The sequence below is a fragment of the Lemur catta genome, chromosome 1, assembly GCF_020740605.2.
Source record: "Lemur catta isolate mLemCat1 chromosome 1, mLemCat1.pri, whole genome shotgun sequence".
In the NCBI taxonomy this organism is placed as follows: Eukaryota; Metazoa; Chordata; class Mammalia; order Primates; family Lemuridae; genus Lemur; species Lemur catta.
Window position 1 is genome coordinate 86,249,547 of NC_059128.1, and position 19,264 is coordinate 86,268,810.

The 19,264-nt window shown below is 34.2% G+C and overlaps 1 protein-coding gene across 2 annotated transcripts in view; it reads left to right on the forward strand.

Moving 5' to 3' along the window:
- Positions 1-19,264, forward strand: part of UNC13C (unc-13 homolog C) — a 533,240-nt gene that overhangs the window by 255,730 nt on the left and 258,246 nt on the right. For both annotated transcript variants that reach the window (XM_045555386.1, XM_045555388.1), the window contains 3 exons: positions 3,334-3,503; positions 6,538-6,653; positions 8,550-8,713. In XM_045555386.1, the coding sequence (XP_045411342.1) occupies positions 3,334-3,503; positions 6,538-6,653; positions 8,550-8,713 (450 nt within the window). The remainder of the gene's footprint in view (positions 1-3,333; positions 3,504-6,537; positions 6,654-8,549; positions 8,714-19,264) is intronic.

A 19,264-nucleotide genomic window follows, 5' to 3' on the forward strand; every position in this document is an offset into this window, starting at 1 on the left:
TTTTCTTTTGTACAATTTCTCCAATTCCTTAGATATACAGCTGGATAGACCTTCTTTGCCCATTTTGTCAGTGCCTACACTCAAAGTGGGTACTATGGAAAGTGAAAGTAAATTAAAAAGGCCTGTAAAAATAGTTTAAAAGGCATTCCATTATCTATAATACCCATAAATTGGGCCCTGCCCAAGAAATCCAGGAAGGTGCTCCTCCTAAGTGTGTGTGGGGGGGGTGGGTACTGTACTTGGAGTCTACTTTCTATTGCTGTGTGTTCAGGGACCTGGGAATTACTTTAATAACTACAGTTGTAGCCCGCCAAACCTAAAGGCACATTGGCAATACGGTTTCCTGGAAAATTTACCAGGCTTCCAGGAGATGGGCTTTAAGACAATTTTATGAGCGAGAAACCTCATAAGCCTGGAAGTTTTAACTCCTTAGCTCTTGACTCCTCTGTTCTGATCAATTCCTCTCTCTTAACCTAATCGTTGCAATTGCAGTCCCCACAAAATAATATGCCAGGGTGAGAATGGAACACCTTTAATCAGATTTTTGCCACTAAGTTTCCCTTATTGTCACTCAGAGAAGTATTAAAAGATGGTGCTGGAAAAGCCCTGGGGCAATAATTTTAGTTCTTTTTTTGTAGTTGTGCTTAGAAGCCTGTGATTGTGTGGGTACCGGCTTTTCTCTACCCTGCAGGGTTCCAAATTATGATTGTTTCAGTCAATTTATAGTGCAGGACACCAGCAAGTGAACCTCTTTTGGCACAACTGTGCTTTCTTGCATCTCTGCTTACAGACTGTTTAGATCTAGGATCTAGTTTGAGCATATTAAGCTTTAGCATATTTTTGAAAGTGATAAGATTTAATAAGCACACGCCAACATTCTGAATGTTATTCCTACCATTCCTACTAATAAACATGGCTCAGTTGGCATGTGGTCAGGGTTTCTAAGTATAGTGGGCAACAGTTTGACCAGCTGTTTTGCTATGGCGCATCAAAATGCATTGGCTTTCTGGCCCAAGGCGGTTGAATCTTCATTGTTTGTCCCACCATCTCCTTCACAGAGTCAGTGCTACATGTTTAGGTTATGTTACTTGCAGGTCCCTTCATGCTTTAAAAATTATTACACCAGTCAGTATTCTTAATTGCAAACAACATAGTCCACTTTGATTAGTTTATGCACAGAAAGATTATTTCATAGATTATTATGTTGCTCAAGAATCGTTAGAAAAGTCAAAAAAGGTCTGCAACAGAAGCCATGTGTGGGAACAATACCAAATTATATGGTAGGATTTCCTTGAAGAAAACACCAATCAATACTTTTTCCCCCTACCCCCCAGGACTAAATACTAGAAACCCTATATTAAAGTGCTAAAGCACCCACTGCCACTGTTGCCAAAAGTGTAATTTCCCAGAATATGGCCATTGTATCACTTTGCTTGATTTTGAGTTCACATCTTGCCTGAATGCAGGGCAAATGGGCAGACCATAGCTGCAAAGGAATCTAGGAATGGGTGATATCTAGCTTCGGTATTGAGAAGATGAGGACCATGAGGAGGACTGTAGCCAACATGGAAGCAGAATGCTCAGAGAGGCTGTGCATCCATATGTGATTGTTCTCCACCAGAGCATCTTCAACTCAATCTCTGGGTTTATGCCCATTCCAAATCCCTTGTGTAAGTTCCTGTATTTCAAACAGCAGCCCCATTGCTCTCTTTACTCTGTGGAGGTAAAAATTTAGGTTTCTGACAGTTTAAACCTGAAACATAATGGCCAACTTTGTTTTTAATATTCCTCAAAAATAGCTCTTGGGAATGAAAGAGCCAGCCATTCTTTATGTGAAAAAAAAAAAGGTAGAATCAATGTTTGTTTTGACAAATACTGTAAATGTATTGTAAATGCAAGATGTTAATAATAGGGAATTCTGGGTCAGGGCATACAGGTACTCTTTAAACTACTGATGTAACTTTTCTATAAATCTAAAATTCTAAAACTAATTCATTTAATTAAAAAAATGAAAGAAATAGAGTCAATGAGAAATCCATAGAGACTCAAACTCTCGTAAGCAAAATACTAAGTATATTTATAGGAAGCACATCATTATTTGTATCTGTCATTCATCAATTAATATCATATTTTTGATATTAAATAGAAATTTTGAAAGACAGTATCATCTTTCCCTCCTCTTGCTATATAATATATATGTGTAGATAGGCACATGTACGTTTATATTTATGAATTCTGTAGAAAGACATCTGTATATGTGTGTGTATATATGTATACCTATATGTTATTACTATTTTATATGCATTACTATTTATGTATATATTTAACCAGTTAAAAAAATCTTATCTTTATAACAAAAACTAGAGCCTCAAAAATTCTTTTTCAAAATGAGACAGGATATTTTATCTTGTTAAAGAATAGATTCTAAAATCTTTATTGGTAGATCTAAATAGATTCTACCAATCTTTATTATCTAGAGCTTGCTATTTACTTTACCTGCTATTTGCAGGTAAAAAAAATATATATTAGATCTCTGTCTCCTAGGGCTTACGTGAACTCTGGTGATTTATTTTATCAAAAGGTGACAAGAAGGGGCATCCTTCTGCTTTTGAATGTTTAAGACAATGATAGCTGTGTTTCTGCTACTTTAAAATTTCTTTCAATCTTTTTGTAATATAAAAATGAAGCAAATAAACTGGTAGTTGACTTTTTGTTTCTACCTAAACATTTTTTTTTCTTCTTTTTGGTAGCAAAGAAATTAAAATCTGGGCCATTTTTAATATAAATTTTGGGCAAATGCCAAATATTTTATCATTTAAATATCATTGCTACAGTCATTTCAGGTGTATATTCATATAGTAATCTTTGGAATTCTGAGAGGATGGGAAAGAGTTGTGCTTTTATCATTCTGACCACTCTCCCTGGTTAATACTGGGCTTTGTTAGCTGCTACAGACACAGTATCATGGATTAATTCTTCCCCCCTTCCCACCATTTCCACCACATTTTGCTAATAAACATCAGTGAAAATACCCCATGTAGGGATTTCTCACTCATGTTTGATTATATGTAGTTATGTTAAATGAAATAGGATGGGGAACTGGGGTTGGATTTTCTCTTATTAACATTATTTAACTAATAAAACTTTTCTTCAATGTATCTGCATGGTGTGCCTGCCAACATCCCATGGATGGAATGGGGCAGTGAGAAATCTCATTTATTATGTAATGTACTATGCCTTTCTGGATTAAATAGATTTAAAATAAGTTACAAACATCAGATGCCACTTAGAGCAGTTATCAATGGTTGTTAACTTATCCACATTTATTTTCAGTGAGTGTCATAACTCCACAGATCGAATCAAAGTCAGAGTGTGGGATGAAGATGATGACATTAAATCCAGAGTCAAGCAACATTTCAAAAAGGAGTCAGATGATTTTCTGGGACAAACAATTGTGGAAGTGAGGACCTTGAGTGGAGAAATGGATGTCTGGTACAATTTAGGTGATTATATTTACTTGAAAACAAGTTAAATAAAATTCCAGATTACCTGTAGCATCTATTATATTCCCATATAAATAAAAATAACCAGTGCCTTTCTAGAACATTCTGTTGGACTTCAGGTGATTAGTTTCATGGGCAAATAAAGACTATTATTAATTTAAATTCGGTATTATTGAAAGGCTTTGGTAAATGAAATGAGAAAACCCTTTCGAAGAATCAACTAAATATCTTTTAGAGGAAAAAATATTATTTCATTCTTAATTTTTAATTCATAAAATATAGCTTCAGAAACCTTTGTCAAATGTGTGGGAAACAAATAATCAAACTGTGATTTAATGCTATTTGACTTATTCCAGTCCATTAATGAAATTTTGGCAATAAAGAAAAAATGTATTTAGGATTTCTTTCAAATAATGTTATAAAAATAGGCTGTAGTTGGCAAAGCCAAGAAAGTGTGTGGACTTATGTTGACGCCAATGATGAAGACATTGAGAATATGTTTAATTGGCATGATTTTTTAAATAAAATTTTATTATGGAAACAGAAATTAAATAAAGACAAGTTTTAATTTTACTTTTATTGAAATTACATAAAAACCTAAAATCTTCAATGGTGATTTAATAATAGTAAAAATGTATGGGTCGCCTCAGTTTCTGTAAAGGACATGATCTAAAAATTTCTTAATCATATCCTCTGAAATGTTTTAATTAAATTTTGAGAGGTAGCTAGTTATAAATCAGAGTGTTGACACAGTCCCAGTATTACAAATAGGTACCATTTAGGATACTAATATATTTTAACAAATCAAAAAGTGCTTTTGACTTTTTTAAAACCTACATACCTCAAGTAATATAATAGGTGACAAAGTAAAGGGAGAATGTCATAAAATTAGTGAAATTCTATGTAATAATTTAAAGAAAAAATATATTTAATTTATCTTGGCACAAATGATTCAAGCTGGACTAAGAACTCATTATCGAAAAATATTTTGAGAAATTTTCCTGAAAGAAAATTGGTGCTCCCACATTATTGGAGTAGAGTTTTTACCTCAGTTGTCATGAACACCCTCCCACATATTGTTTAACACATTGACAGCCACACTAGAAAAAAAAAATTTCTCTGGGGTCACATGTTTTATTAAAACAAAGCAATACTTTCTGATATTTTTTATTGTTTTCTGTGCCTGAGTTATATGCAACACAATCCACGTTTTTAGAATTAGATTGTCAATATTAATCGTAACGATAAGAACATCAACAAGTAAGGTTTTCACGAACCAACTTCAGGGTTTTGCTTCACGATGCCCCGGGCTCAAAACTAGCCTGAGTTAAATACAACTCACATGGCAGTCAATGTGTTAAATTATTAAATAACCTTATATATGAAAACAGAGATGTTAGCTGAGGGTAAAGTTCAGACCATTAACTCTGTGGAACATTCACAAATTATGTCTTACAATTATATTAAAGAGGTTTACCTATACATGGACTCCTCCCCACACCCCTCCCCCATGGGTAAGTTAACATCCTTGGGTTGCAGCAGGAAAGCTATAATTCAGAAAAGAAATTCCACAGTTTTTTTGTTTTGACAAAATATATATGGGTATATTCAGTTCACCATGGAACTTGAATGTGCTGTTAGTAAAATCAGTAGTCCAGCTCTCAGGCTGTAACTCTCCTTCAGTCTATGAAGTGAAAATATGGTGCAATATTGTAAGCCTTTGCCAGCTCACCTTCAATTGGTTCTTTTGTGCCCTCATTGCTGATGTTTAACCTTTAAGAGAAAGAGAAAGAGAACAGGTTTTAGCTTTTTAGGCTTTGTGTAAAAATCCTTAAATAGGTTCAATGCACATATACCCTATTTTCAGTCTTTGTAGTACACTTTCCTCCCTCCTCATCACTTAGAATTTGTTCCAACACACAAAGGAAGACTTGGCCAAAAGCCCTGGGTGTCCAAGCAGAGCCTGCTTCCCAGAGAGCCTTTGGCATGATGATAGTTAAAATCAAAGAACCAAGAAAGCTCCCTGGAGCTCTGGAAAGAGGAGTGAGACAAAAAGATTCTAGGACTTGCATTTCTCTTGGCCCCAGCAGAGAACTTTGATATTTGTTGAGAATTAACTCTCTCTCAGCTGGTAAGAAAAACTCTCAGGATCCTAGCACTATTAAGAATAGAAACTTTGCAACACAATGACTATTACATAGTAACAAGTAGAAGTCAGCAGGCATTCCGGGAGAGGAAAGTAGCTTTCATCGTTTAACTGTATCTTATATGCTTAAAAATACAGTTATGTTTAGAAAGAGGGCCAATTTGAAAAGTGTCCATCACTGACTTTGTGCCACTTTACCTACATCCTATTTTTTGTTTGTGAAATAGGTGTCAGGCCCCCCACTACAATCACATCCTGGGGATTCTGTGACTATGCATTTATTTCTCTCAAAGCTACTGATCACTTTGAACACACACTCAGGCATATCATTTGGCTAAATTGACTGTACATTGATTCCACTCAAATAGTTAATCCAACACTTATAAGTAAACACAGGTTATAGACTGTAGGTCTTTATGAATCACTGATAGATAATGAAAGCTATTAAAATTTTTATTTGCTAACCAGAGCTTTGGCTCATCTTTTGAAGCACAGAAAGAAAAAGGAGAAACTAAGCAGTGGTAGCTTTTAGGCAAAACACTTTCCTGGTTAATTTTACACTTGCAGTTGTCTTGCTTTTAATTGCCAAAAACTCATTTAACTTCATTGTATAAACTGATCAAGTACACAGAAATTTATATCAGAATAGCAGGGTCTTCTGATAAAGTTTTTCTATTTGACAAATCTATAAGACAGTTTGACAATCACAAAGACACAATAGGCAAATATTTTAAATTATATTTAGGGAAATAATTGTTACTTGATAATCAAATCTGACCTAAAAAATGGCTTTTAGCCATTTAAGTCTTTTTTAAAGCTTTTGAGAAAGTGTATGAGAAACATGGTATTGTCAAAGATGACTAAACAATTACTTTTTTGCTTTATTAGAGAAACGGACAGATAAGTCAGCTGTATCTGGGGCCATTCGACTGAAAATCAATGTGGAAATAAAAGGAGAGGAGAAGGTTGCTCCATATCATATACAATACACATGTTTACATGAGGTAAATAAATTGCATTTTATTGATGATAAAACCTAGAAAAGGAAGTGGTCTTAATTACGGGTTATAAAACTAAATAATTTGGTTTAAAAATCATTGAGTTAAGTTTGTAGAGTTGTTCCTGGAGTTCTGACTCTCTCCTATGGCAGATGATGGGCTAGAGAATCATACATCCTGTGTGTTGCCCCCTGCAAGCTTGTCCTCTGATGAAAGTTTAGAACAAGCCCATGAGGCAGGTATTCATAGAGAATAATGCATAAGTAGGAAAAAATTACCATTTTTCCAAAGAGTAAGGAAAAACGTTAAAAAGTATTCATTGAAGAAATGAGTAATGACAAGTATTTTGGAAGCATTAAAGAGAGAATACTTCAGTAGCACGGGAGAGGATCCAAATCATAATTGTTTTTGAGAACTCTGAGTTAGGGTTCAGGTTTTATTGAAGATTTAATTAGAGGTATTATTTATAACTACAAACATAAAAATGCTGATGTGGCTTCAGTGGCTTTTGGGAGCCAATGTAACAAGCAGGCATTTTTTTCTTCCTTTTTCTGAGTACAAGAAAGGGCTTCATACATATTGAACCCTCCTCCATTCTAACTGTTCTTTCCACAAAGATATATGAGAGGATCAGTAGGTGGTTACCCACCAAAAAGGTAGGGCCTGGTTGGCTTGGAGAGAGTGAGAGACCACTCACCGTTAGTCCAAACGGTGAATTCACAAGTTCCCTTTTATGCCTCAGTATGGATACATAGGCTCAAAATCTCGGGCTTCTATTGGATGCTTTGCAGCTGAGAAGTTAGTTAGAGACGTAACTGGAGACTTTCTCTGATGCAAATGATACTTGTCTCATATATCAAAAAGTATGAGATGAATCTGAGGAATGAATGTACCTTTCTCCATGTTCAAAGTGATGAAGAGAAAGCACATTCCTAAGACAGAAAAAAACAGCTGAAAGACAGCTTTGCTCTTTTGCATGCTATTTTTCCTAAATATATTTATGAAAATTTTACATGCAAATATTTACACCCCATTTTACCAAGAAAGAAATCAAGAACACTTTTTAAATCCATTTATATATTACAAAGTAATTAGATCCAGGATTTAGGCTTAATTTTGTGACCACAATCTAGTAGTCACTGATATTGTTCTTTGAAGAAAGGTGGTTCAGTTTTCAGACCAACAAAAAGAAATCCCTTGGACTGACATGATGGAGAACTCTGGCCTTAAAGTGTGGGCAGAGAATATCTGTGATCAGAGGAACAGCACTGTGCTTCACTTTTCAGAGTCTTTCCTGCTGGTCCAAGAGCCAGGTACTATAAAACTGAAATCGAAGAAAAGGTCCTTCAGTCTACCCAGGCTGCATCCATATAGCAGTTAGTTTCTAAACTTGTTAGAAGCAAAAATGAATTGAGGGTAGTGATTTATTTTTGCATTACAAAATTTTCAAACATTCATTTCAACCTCAATTCATTGATCTGACTCTTCCCATTTTGCAGCCAAAGCCCTTTAGTATCATTTACATAACTAAATTCTGTATTAACATAGCCAAAATCACATTATTCATCCAGGGCACTAAAATTTACTCAGAACCTATGAATGCAAAATATATTATTTAAAAATGTCTACATGCAAAAACTTTTACTACCTTCTGAAAATGGTTTGGTATGTACAAAACCTTTGAATCATTGATTCTACATAGACCTAGGCAGCAGTAAAAGCAGATTTTTCACAGAAGGTGAAGTGAGTTAGAAAAAAATCCAAGATATTCCTATCGCTTGTAGATGCTGATGAAATATTTGAAGTGATGACAATGCAAGTACATTTTACTGAAACTTATAGTTAAGTATTTCGGGCCTATTCTAAAGAATCACTGAACAATTGAAAACCACTTGCTTTTAGAATCTATTCCATTATTTAACTGAAGTGAAATCTAATGGTGGAGTGAAAATCCCAGATGTCAAAGGAGATGAAGCCTGGAAGGTTTTCTTTGATGATGCTTCCCAAGAAATAGTTGATGAATTTGCCATGCGTTATGGGATTGAATCCATTTATCAAGCTATGACGTAAGTATTATAGAACATTTACGTGGTCACAAATCTCTGTTGAAATCTAAAGAAAAAAAAAAGAACATTCATCTCACTTCTAATTCAAATGAAACTTTGATTAAAACGATGATTACATTTCTTTGTGTATGTTTGATGCTGACGGCTGTCTCTCTGACAGCTGAAGTACTAATGATTTGGTGATTCGCTAACACCATCCTCCCAACCCCTGTCTTGTTCTCCAAGTGTGGTCCCTTGACAAGCAGTGTGAGCAGCACCTGGTAACTTAGAAATGCAAATTATTCAACCCACCCCAGACCTGATGAATAAAAAAATTCTAAGGGTGGAGCCCAGCAATTTGTGTTTTAACACACCTTCCAAGTGATTCTCATGTAAAGTTTGAGAACCAATGCCTTATTTGATATCTTAGGAAACTAAAGCCCTGATGCCTGATTTTTACAAGGTTACAAAGCCTGTTAGAGATACATCCAGAGCCATAATTGTGTCTTGCCCCTAATATTAGACTATGTCCTTCCTTCTTATATTTATATCAGCACTACTGATTCACTAAAACAATGATTTATTTAGCATGCATAGAACCCAAACATTATAGCAAATGTGGTACCACAGGATTGTCTTATACAGGCACCTAACCCTTACTGAGGAGTTTCATTAAGGATTTAGAGCTGGGTCATTACTTCTCTCTAATTTGCTGTTTGACACCTGGGCTAAGTTTGTAAGTGCATTTGGTTCAGCTATATATCGTGTATGACATGTAAAGTATTTATATGTATATATTAGAGGCCTTTTCTTTTTTAAGGTCATATTTTCATGTAAACTGAATAAATTCTGGACCAGATAATTAGTCAATTTTAACCATCTTAATGATCGATATAGGTTGGACCAAAATCAGTATTCCTCTTCAGAGTTTACTATTCATAGCACTTAATCACTAGTTATAATTCTAGAACAGGATAATGTAATAATGAATGTTTTTAAATTACTTCTGGAGATATTGTACATGCTGTTTCAGTTTATGGAAAGTTCTGATGCTAAATAATAAAGATATACATATTCTTAGATGGAAAAAAAAAAAAAAACCTTAGAAATTACCCAATTGAAACTCCCTCCCAAATCTAGAAACCCTGTTTTTAGATCCCGGAATGACAGTCATCATCCCTCTGCTTGTTCACATCCAGTAACAGGGAGCTCATTCCTTTCAAGACAACCTATTTGATAATTGTGCAGCCATAAAGGAGTCTGTGACTTTAATACCTGCTCCATCCCATGCCAAAGGCTATAACTCAGCAGAACACCTAGTATCATATTTGAGCACAATTAACACGCAACTAGGATTAACAGTCTAAGGTACATGAACTGTTCTGCCCAAAGAAAGCTAGGTCTACAAAAATCAAAACAACCTGCTTCTGGAAAAAAAATTCCAGTAAAAGGAAGGATCAAGTTAAATTTATTCCAATATATTTCTGTGAGCTGATGTTAGATGCCTTCATTTTCATGTTCCTATTTTCTGAGAAGCACGTAATCATGTTAGTATAGAAAATTGGTAAATATATGAGAATTGAAAAGAGGAGAATTAGCCCTCCTTCATTCTCTCACATTGTATTTTTCTCTTGCCTCTCAACCTAAGTAAACAATAAAAATTATAAAAATATATATATGCATAAAAATATATGCATCAAGTGACCAGCAGGTAAATTGGGTCTTATTTATCAAACTAAGTTTTGACAAAGCCCCTGTTCACACTAGATAATAGTATTACTATAAAATAGGAGTTGGCAATATTTTTTTTCTGTAAAAGGCCAGATAGTAAATATTTTGTGGGCCTTGCAGTCTCTGTGATACTGCTCAGCTCTGTAGTCCTAGTGCAAAGCAGCCATAGATATCAAGTAAACAAATGGGCATGGCTGTGTTCTGATAAAACTTAATTAAAAAAACAAACACAAATCTTTGTCTTGAGGGCCCTAGATTGCCAACCCCCAGTCTAAGGAGTGAAAGCAAGGCAGACAGACATAGGAAAGAGAATGCCTTTCTTGTGTGTGTCTGTGTGTGATGCATTTACATATATACTCTAATGATGACAAAATGTGGTAGATTATATCTGTGGCTATATATTTAATTTTATATTAATATTTTTATTTATTACATGTTTATTTTAGCATTGAGTACTGATCAAGACAGACTTCACATTTCTCTCAGGTTGACAAAACTTTAGACAGTTTTGGCAATTCCTATTGCCATAGCCATGAACAGAAATTTTCTTGCCCAATGAACTTTGGTGCAATTTTTGCTTTGACACTACAAATTGTACCATTACCTTGCCAGAAGAAAAAAGTAAATTTCTATTGTCTGACAATCTGATAAATCCTAAAAACAAGTTACTACCAACATAGATATAATCTCTTCATTTACTATTTATTGGTATACATTAATTATTTCAAATTAAGTGCTTTCAAACAAAAATACACATGTACCCAATTTACATCAATATGTTAATCTTATTATAATCTATAATTATGTTTAGGAGAGATAATAGAATGGAGCAGTTTAGAGACGCATTTGAATTCTATTCAAGGATTTACAAATTAAAATTTTGAAGAGACCAGTCCTTTTTCCATTACTACTTTTTAAGTTCTTGATGCATGGTAGAAACTCAATATATTTTTGTAATTGAATGAATCAGAAGCAGAAGTTGTTTATCAAAATTACATTTATTTTCAACTTCTCCTGGTGTGTTGTAGGTGTCAGAGGTTTTCAGTTGCCAAAAGCAAGCAAAGTAGAAATGAAAAGCTTAATTAAGCTGGTATAGTTATCTATGTCACCACCTGTGTTGCATTTAAGCATTTTAGAGCATACCACATTGATCATTTCTAATAATTTGAGGGAGTTTCAGAGTACTGATATTTTCCAGTCAGGGGTTGAAATATAGCTTTCATAGTTAGTTTTTACCATACTTTCAAAATGATACTTTTGCAATTGAACTGTATCTTGAGTCCTAATCTATTTTTGGCCAATGACTAACTCAACTGGAAAAAAAAACCAGTTTATGAATAAATCTATTTTCAAATTTAAACTGGTTGAATAGTGAATAACTATTTGTTGTTTTGAAAACTTGCTTCAAGGAATAACAATAACAAAAAATAACCAGAAAACCAACCAACCAACAAATAAAAACAAACAAAACCTAGAACTAAATGTTTTAAGCTTATTTCAGAATTACTTCCTCTTAATTTTTAAAAACACATAATAGGAAAACTCAGCTTCAAAGAAGAAATGGTGTCCTATCTGTCTAGTAAGGATACTTATGAGTTTGGGGAGGGGCAAAACCGCTTAATTCTGTGGACTTTCCTAGACATTATTTGATCAGAAACAGAAGTCAAATTGCAGTTTCTTTTGATATTTAAAGACCATTTAGACTTATCCAAATCCCCAGGTAACTTCATAATTTTCCTTTTTTTATTAGAGATTGCTTGGTTTCTTTTAAGCATATCACCAGTTCTTTGAAGATAGATTTGGAAAAGAAATAAATAAGAAGTGTGTATTAAGTCAGAGAGTCTGATAGTACATTACAAAATTTTTCTCTTGTGTATTTCTCATCACAAAAAGGAGACCAAATCTATTTTTCTGGTAAATAACCTGAACATTAAGACTGAACTTTCCAGTACTCCAAGGCAATCCCTGTTTACTGTAAATGCATTTCCCTTTCACCACAAAATAGTCTTTTTGAGGGCACAATTTATTAAGATTAGCCCTGTGTGTTGCCTTAAAATGTATCTTTTGTTCTGGAAGCCTTTGTGAGAAAGAAAAGCATTACAATTTTCCCATTTGAACAAGTAATGGATCAAGGATCTGAAGAATTTGTTCCTACGTGGCAAACGCGACCATCCATCTAAAATAAAAGCAGTTTTCTGATTTATGACAGTAAGAATGAGAATCTGTTCCCTTTTTCAAAGGAGCATACTATTCTGGATATGTTGCCTTATGGGTTAAGCATAGAACATGTTTCCATCATGAGCATTTTGGAAGTTCTTGGTGCTTTTCATCTATTTATGCAAATATATATGTTCCTGACAATGTTCTGACAGACAAAGTGTTCACTGCTGAAAACATTTAGGAAATTTCAGATCAGGCATTAAGGATTAAATCATCCTCTGGAGGTGATTTCTATCAAGCAAATACATTTTAACTGTGTGTTTAATCAGTCATTTATTGTAAAATGTAGCCCAACATGTCCCACAAAATCTGAGATTCTTTTAAACTGTGGTAATGACTTCATAATGCCAAATGAGAGAAAAACATTAGGTCAATATTTTTTACCTTGATATGATTAACAAACAACCTGTACTTTGGCACTGGGCATCTTAATTTAATCCATATTTAAACCAGAACTGTTTGGATACAGTTTATTTTAAAGCCAACAGTCTATTTTAGCTGCTTGAGCAGGCGCCTACTTTCTAATGAGAGAGCTGCTTAATTGAGTCATTCATTCATTTAAGAAATATTTACTGAGTGCCTATCATGTTCCAGGAACTTTTCTAGGCACAGAGAATACAACAGCAAACAAGAAGTCAAGATCTAGTTTCTCATGAAGCCTACACTCTAGAAGCTTAATTTATTCAATAGACATTTTCTGAGTGTCTAAATATGATGACATATATATGATGTCTTAGTCTGTTGAGCTGGTATAACAAAATACCATAAACTGAGTGGCTTATAAACAATAGAAATTTATTTCTCAGAGTTCTGGTGGCTAGGAAGTCCAAAATCAAAGTGCTGATAGATTCATTGTCTGGTGGGGGGCTACTTCCTGATTTATAGATGGTTATCTTTTATGGTCAAAGAAGTGGAGAGAACTCTCTGGGGCCTCTTTTATAAGGGCACTAAATCCCATTCATGAGGGTTCTACCCTTATGTCCTAACCACTTCCCAAAGGCCCCACTTCCTAATTCTATCAACTTGAGGGTTGGTTTCAACATATGAATTTCAGGTAAACACAAATATTCAGACCCACATCGCAGGGCAATGGAGAATATACAGCAGTTAAAGATAGCTTTTTCCTCTGGTGAGCTCCTAATTTAGGAGGAAAAGGAAGAAAAAAATAAATACTAACAAGACAGTTTAATAGAGGTACATATAGGGGTTCTAAGAGCATGGATTTGGAGGAACCAACTCCAGACACAGATGAGGAGAGGTGTCAGAGAAAGCTGATGGGCAGCCTGAGAGTCTCACTCTTACTTGCCCTTCAACTTCTGTCACTCCTCTAAACCTATGTCTTTCATTACCTTCCTGTCCCACACCACTGCTCTTGTACTGAAAATGTCCAGAATTGGGCTCTAGCAATCCATAGCATCTATGAGAAGCTATAATGCTTTTGGCCTAAGAAGTGATTCTTAAATGTTTGAGTCTCTCTTTAGAGACAAGGAAGAATAAAATATTTCTTTATCATTGAAATACATGTGGATCTAAATTTTGGGGAGAAATGTGTTAAATACAGTTTTAGTGTATAAGTTTCTAACATCAGGAATGCAGATAGTCTTTCCTTTCATCCTGCATTGTTTCTCTGAAATCTCTTCCTAGGATCTAAGTAAGGATCATTGTCTCCTTTTGGTACTTCTTTCCAGTCAACCTGCTCTTCTGTTCATTAAAAAATAATTGATTTTTTAAATCTTTATATATATATATATTTTTTTTTTTTTTTTTTTTTTTTTGAGACAGAGTCTCACTCTGTTGCCCGGCCCGGAGTGCTCTGGCATCAGCCTAGCTCACAGCAACCTCAAACTCCTGGGCTTAAGCAATCCTCCTGCCACACCCTGCCGAGTATCTGGGACTACAGGCATATGCCACCATGCCTGGCTAATTTTTTTCTATATATATATTTTTAGCTGTCCAGATAATTTCTTTCTATTTTTAGTAGAGACAGGGTCTCGCTCTTGCTCAGGCTGGTCTCGAACTCCTGATCTCTAGCGATCCTCCCGCCTCAGCCTCCCAGAGTGTTAGGATTACAGGCATGAGCCACTGCGCCGGTCTTTAAATCTTTTAAATCAAAGGTATTTCCAGTCCTTAAAAAATACAAGTTAACTGTGATTGTGAACAGTTGTCCATGAAATGGCATATGAGTTAGACAATTGTTTTGTTTTTTTGCATTATGATACTTATGATGATACTTAGCAAGTGAGATGAATCCAGATGTGGTGCTTGAGATACACAGGACTTCTCAATATTAGGCCAATAATATTTTGAGAATTAATGGTTAATAACCTTGTAGCACTTGCTTCAGCTGAAAACATGCCAGTAACTTTCTCATTATTCACAGCTTATTTTACTTTTTTTAAGGTGACAGATAAAATTGTATGTATTTATTATGTACAGCATGATGTTTTAAAGTAAATACATATTGTGGAATGACTAAATCTAGCTAATTAACATAAGTATTGCCTCACATACTTGTCATTTTTGTGGTAAGAACACTTAACTTCCACTCTCTTAGCATTTTTCAGGAGTACAATATATTGTTAACTATAGTCACCATGTTGTGCAATAGATCTCTTGAAAGTATTCCTCCTATCTAGCTGAAACTTTTTGTCCTTTGGCCAGTATCTCCCAAGCTGCCCCACCAAAACTCCCCAGCCCCTGGTAACTACATTCTATTCTCTACTTGTATGAGTTCTACTTTTTTATACTCCACTTATGATTGAGATCATGCAGTGTTTTCCTATCTGTGTCTGGCTTATTTTACTTACCATAATGTTCTCCAGGTTCAGCCATGTTGCTGCAAATGGCAGAATTTCCTTCATTTTTATGGCTGAATACTATTTCTTTGTGCATGTATATGTATATACATACACACCACATTTTCTCTATCCATCTGTCTGTCGATAGACATTTAAGTTGATTCCATATTTTGGCTATTGTGAATAGTGCTACAGTAAACATGGGAGTGTAGATATCTCTTTGACATACTGCTTTCAATTACTTTGAAAATATATACCCAGTAGTGGAATTGATGGATTGTGTGGTAGTTCTATTTTTAATTTTTCCATACTATTTTCCATAACAGCTATAATAATTTAGATTTGCACCAACAGCATGCAACATTCCCTTTTCTCCACCTCTTCACCAGCACTTACCTTTTCTCTTTTTTGATCATAGCCATTATAATGGGAGTGAGGTGATATTATGATTTTAATTTGCATTTCCCTGATGATTAGTGATGTTGAGCATTTTTCATATCCCTGGTGGTCAGTTCTATGTCTTCTTTGGGGAAATATCTATTCAGATCCTTCGTTTGTTTTTTTAATTGGGTTATTTGTTTTCTTGCTATTGAATTGTTTGACTTCCTTATATATTTTGAATATTAATCCTTTATTAAATGTATAATTTGCCGATTATTTTCTCCCATTCTGTAGGTTGTCTCTTAACTCTGTTGATTGTTTCCTTTGCTGTTCAGAATCTTTTCAGTTTAATGCAGTCTCATTTGTTTATTTTTGCTTTTGTCACCTGTGCCTTTTGGGCCATAGCTAATAAATCATTGTGCAGATCAATGCCATGGAGTTTTCCCCCTGTTTTGTTCCAGTAGTTTCATAGTTTGGGATGTTACATTTAAGTTTTTAATCCATTTTGAGTTGATTTTTTATATGGTGTGAGATAAGGGTCAAATTTTATTATTCTACGATGTGCCTACATAGTTTTCTCAACACCGTTTATTAAAAAGACCATCCTTTGCCCATTGTGTGTTGTCAAAAATCATTGATGCTTGTTAGCAGTCATTAGGCTGTGAATTCATGGATTTGTTTCTGGGCTCTCTATTTTGTTCCTTTAGTCTATGTGTCTGTTTTTATGCCAGTACCATGTTTCATTATTCACAATTAGCATCATCTTCTGGAGTTTGTTACTCTAACTTTTCCCATGGAACTGAAATTCCATTTGTTAAATTGTTTTGACATTGACCCCATTTACTTGCGAAAGTGAAGTGCAGTACTTTTAACATTATTAATCCATTGTTTTTAATCATTTCTTTGGGGAAGAATGTTAAACATTTCCAGAGATTGCAGTAGTACTTTTTGACCTATTTCTTTTTGAAGAGGTACTTTTAGTTTTTTTAAGAAGTGGTTTGCAGCGGAGATATAGTCAGTCATTTTTAATTGCTGATTGTACTTTCTGCCCTGAGAATAAGTAGCACTGGAACCGTAGCCTTTCAAGGGAAATGATTTTCAACAGAGATGGTTAGAAAAAAGAAAAAGTTTGCCTTGGCTGTAACCACACATAAAGAGAGAATACACACTAACTCAGAGGCAGACATTTCACCAAATTGAACTCTGTGCAGAAGCCCATTAGCTGAAAGCTCTGCGCAAAGCAAAGGTTGCTTCAGGTTGCCTCGCCTGTTCTGTGCTCTTGCTATCCTTCCTAAGCCCAGGCTCCAAGAATCAGATGCTTAGATTTAGAAAGAAGTAGAAAGAAGGGATGTATATAGCTGGGCAAAACCAACATGTTATTTATAGTCATAAATATGTAACATGTTAGAACTTGTAAGGATTAGATCTTCTAACAGTCCTTTCATTTTATATATGGAAAAACTGATTCTAAAAGTGATGAAATTACTTTTCTAAGGTCACAGAAGCAAGCTAGGTTTATGAAGTACTTTTAGGCAATGGTACTCTTAACTCTAAATTGGCCACCCAGACTCCCTTTATCCATTCACATACAAAAAAAAAAAAAAGAAAGAATGAATGAATGAAAGAAAGAAAAGAAAAGCAAAACTTTTCACTGACCATTTCTTCAAGGTTTCCAAGAAATGCATCTACTAACCCTCATTAACACTTTTTTTTAATTTTTTTCCTCCTTTAATTATCTAAGAAATGTGTACTTTGTTGCATACTACTACCTTTACCATATCAATTGTCTAATCATTTACATTATAGGGTTACAAGTGAACATGAAAAGGCAAGTTCAATGTAGACTATTGTTTTGGTACCAAGAGGAGCCTTTTTTAACTTACCATGCTCTTAGTCACAGTTTTTAGAAAAGGACAGGTATTTTCACCAACCTGGGAAAAGATTATACTCATTGGAGTGAACTGAACATTCTTTTGCTGTTTCATTCTTTTAAAGTCAATATCAAATGATTAAACTTTGAATCTTGGTATTCCAAGTTTTGTTTAAATCCCAAGTCATTAGTTATTTCTAAGAAGAATATTTTAATAAGTTCCAAGAGGTGTCAACTACTTCCTAGGTATTGTGTCTTTAATCTTTAGGTATATTGAAACATGTTTAACTTAATTGTGACCAAATTTAAGAGGGTTATATGTATGATTTTAACTTATTTACCTTTTTCCTTTTATCAAACAACAAAAGTTTTGCTGATTGATGATCTGACAAGGAAAACATCACGGTAATACTAATTTAATATTGAAACTGATATAAAAATATAATGGGAAGAAAAGTAGCATTAAGTGAAATATTGAGTTTTTCTCATTAGACTCTTTTGATTTTTCACATCTTCACCATTCTTGTACCTGTATTTTGTCTCAGGAAGTTGTGCACCAATATTGTTCCATTAATATTTTTAAAATTCCTGCTATACTTCATGCAATTAAACTGATACCTATTTAATAGTAATTTTATTGTATTGGGGGTCATATACTTCTTAACCAGAAATTACTAAAGTCTATGATAAATTTGGAAAGAAAAAAATCATGTTGTGAGCATTTGTTTGACTTCTTCCACAGAAATCTTATTTAATGATATTTAAAGTATCATGGTATATTAGACAGGTTTGCATTAAATGCTTTCAAGGTTATGCGGTTTTTTTAAAAGGAAAATACATATAAAGAAATTTTAGTTAAACAAGAGTTTTAAAAAGTTGAATTATTTTTCTTATTAGTGTTTAAAGTTATTACAAAGAGACTGTTAAAATCAAACATAGGGCAAAATGTGAACTAGCAAAATTTAATATATATTTTATATATATTTTCTGATTAGGGTAATAAAACATGCTAATAGTACAATTAAAAACATATAGTCTACATTTTTTAAATAACAAAATTCTATGGCTCCAACCAGAGACCATTTAATTAGTAGTATTTCCTGCTGAGGTTTTGGTTGTTTTGTTTTCATATGTAGACACATACACATAAGTGTTTTGTGTGATGTGCACAAATGTGTGTGTGTGTGTGTGTGTGTGTGTGTGTGTTGAGATAATAATATACAAAGGCATTCGTATCCTGCTTGTTTTGGCAACTTGCAGCATTCCTTTAAATCCATATTTGCTGATCACCTGCATGTTGTCAGCAACCACCTGCAGACTTTAAACTGAAAGCAAGTCCATAAAAATTTTCCACGTTTTGCCTTGTTTTTATTAAAATGAAACTCTGTTTTAGACTGGGGAAAAATATTCACCTGATCCTATTGGTGCTTTATCTAAGCCTATTTTTTTTTCCCTAAACAATGTAAACAACCATAATTTTATGTTGCTAAAAGCAGAACATAAAAGATTTTGTATAATCCCCAGGGTATACTGTTCCCATTGTTTTTCTAGCCCTTTCGTCTAAGTAGCTTC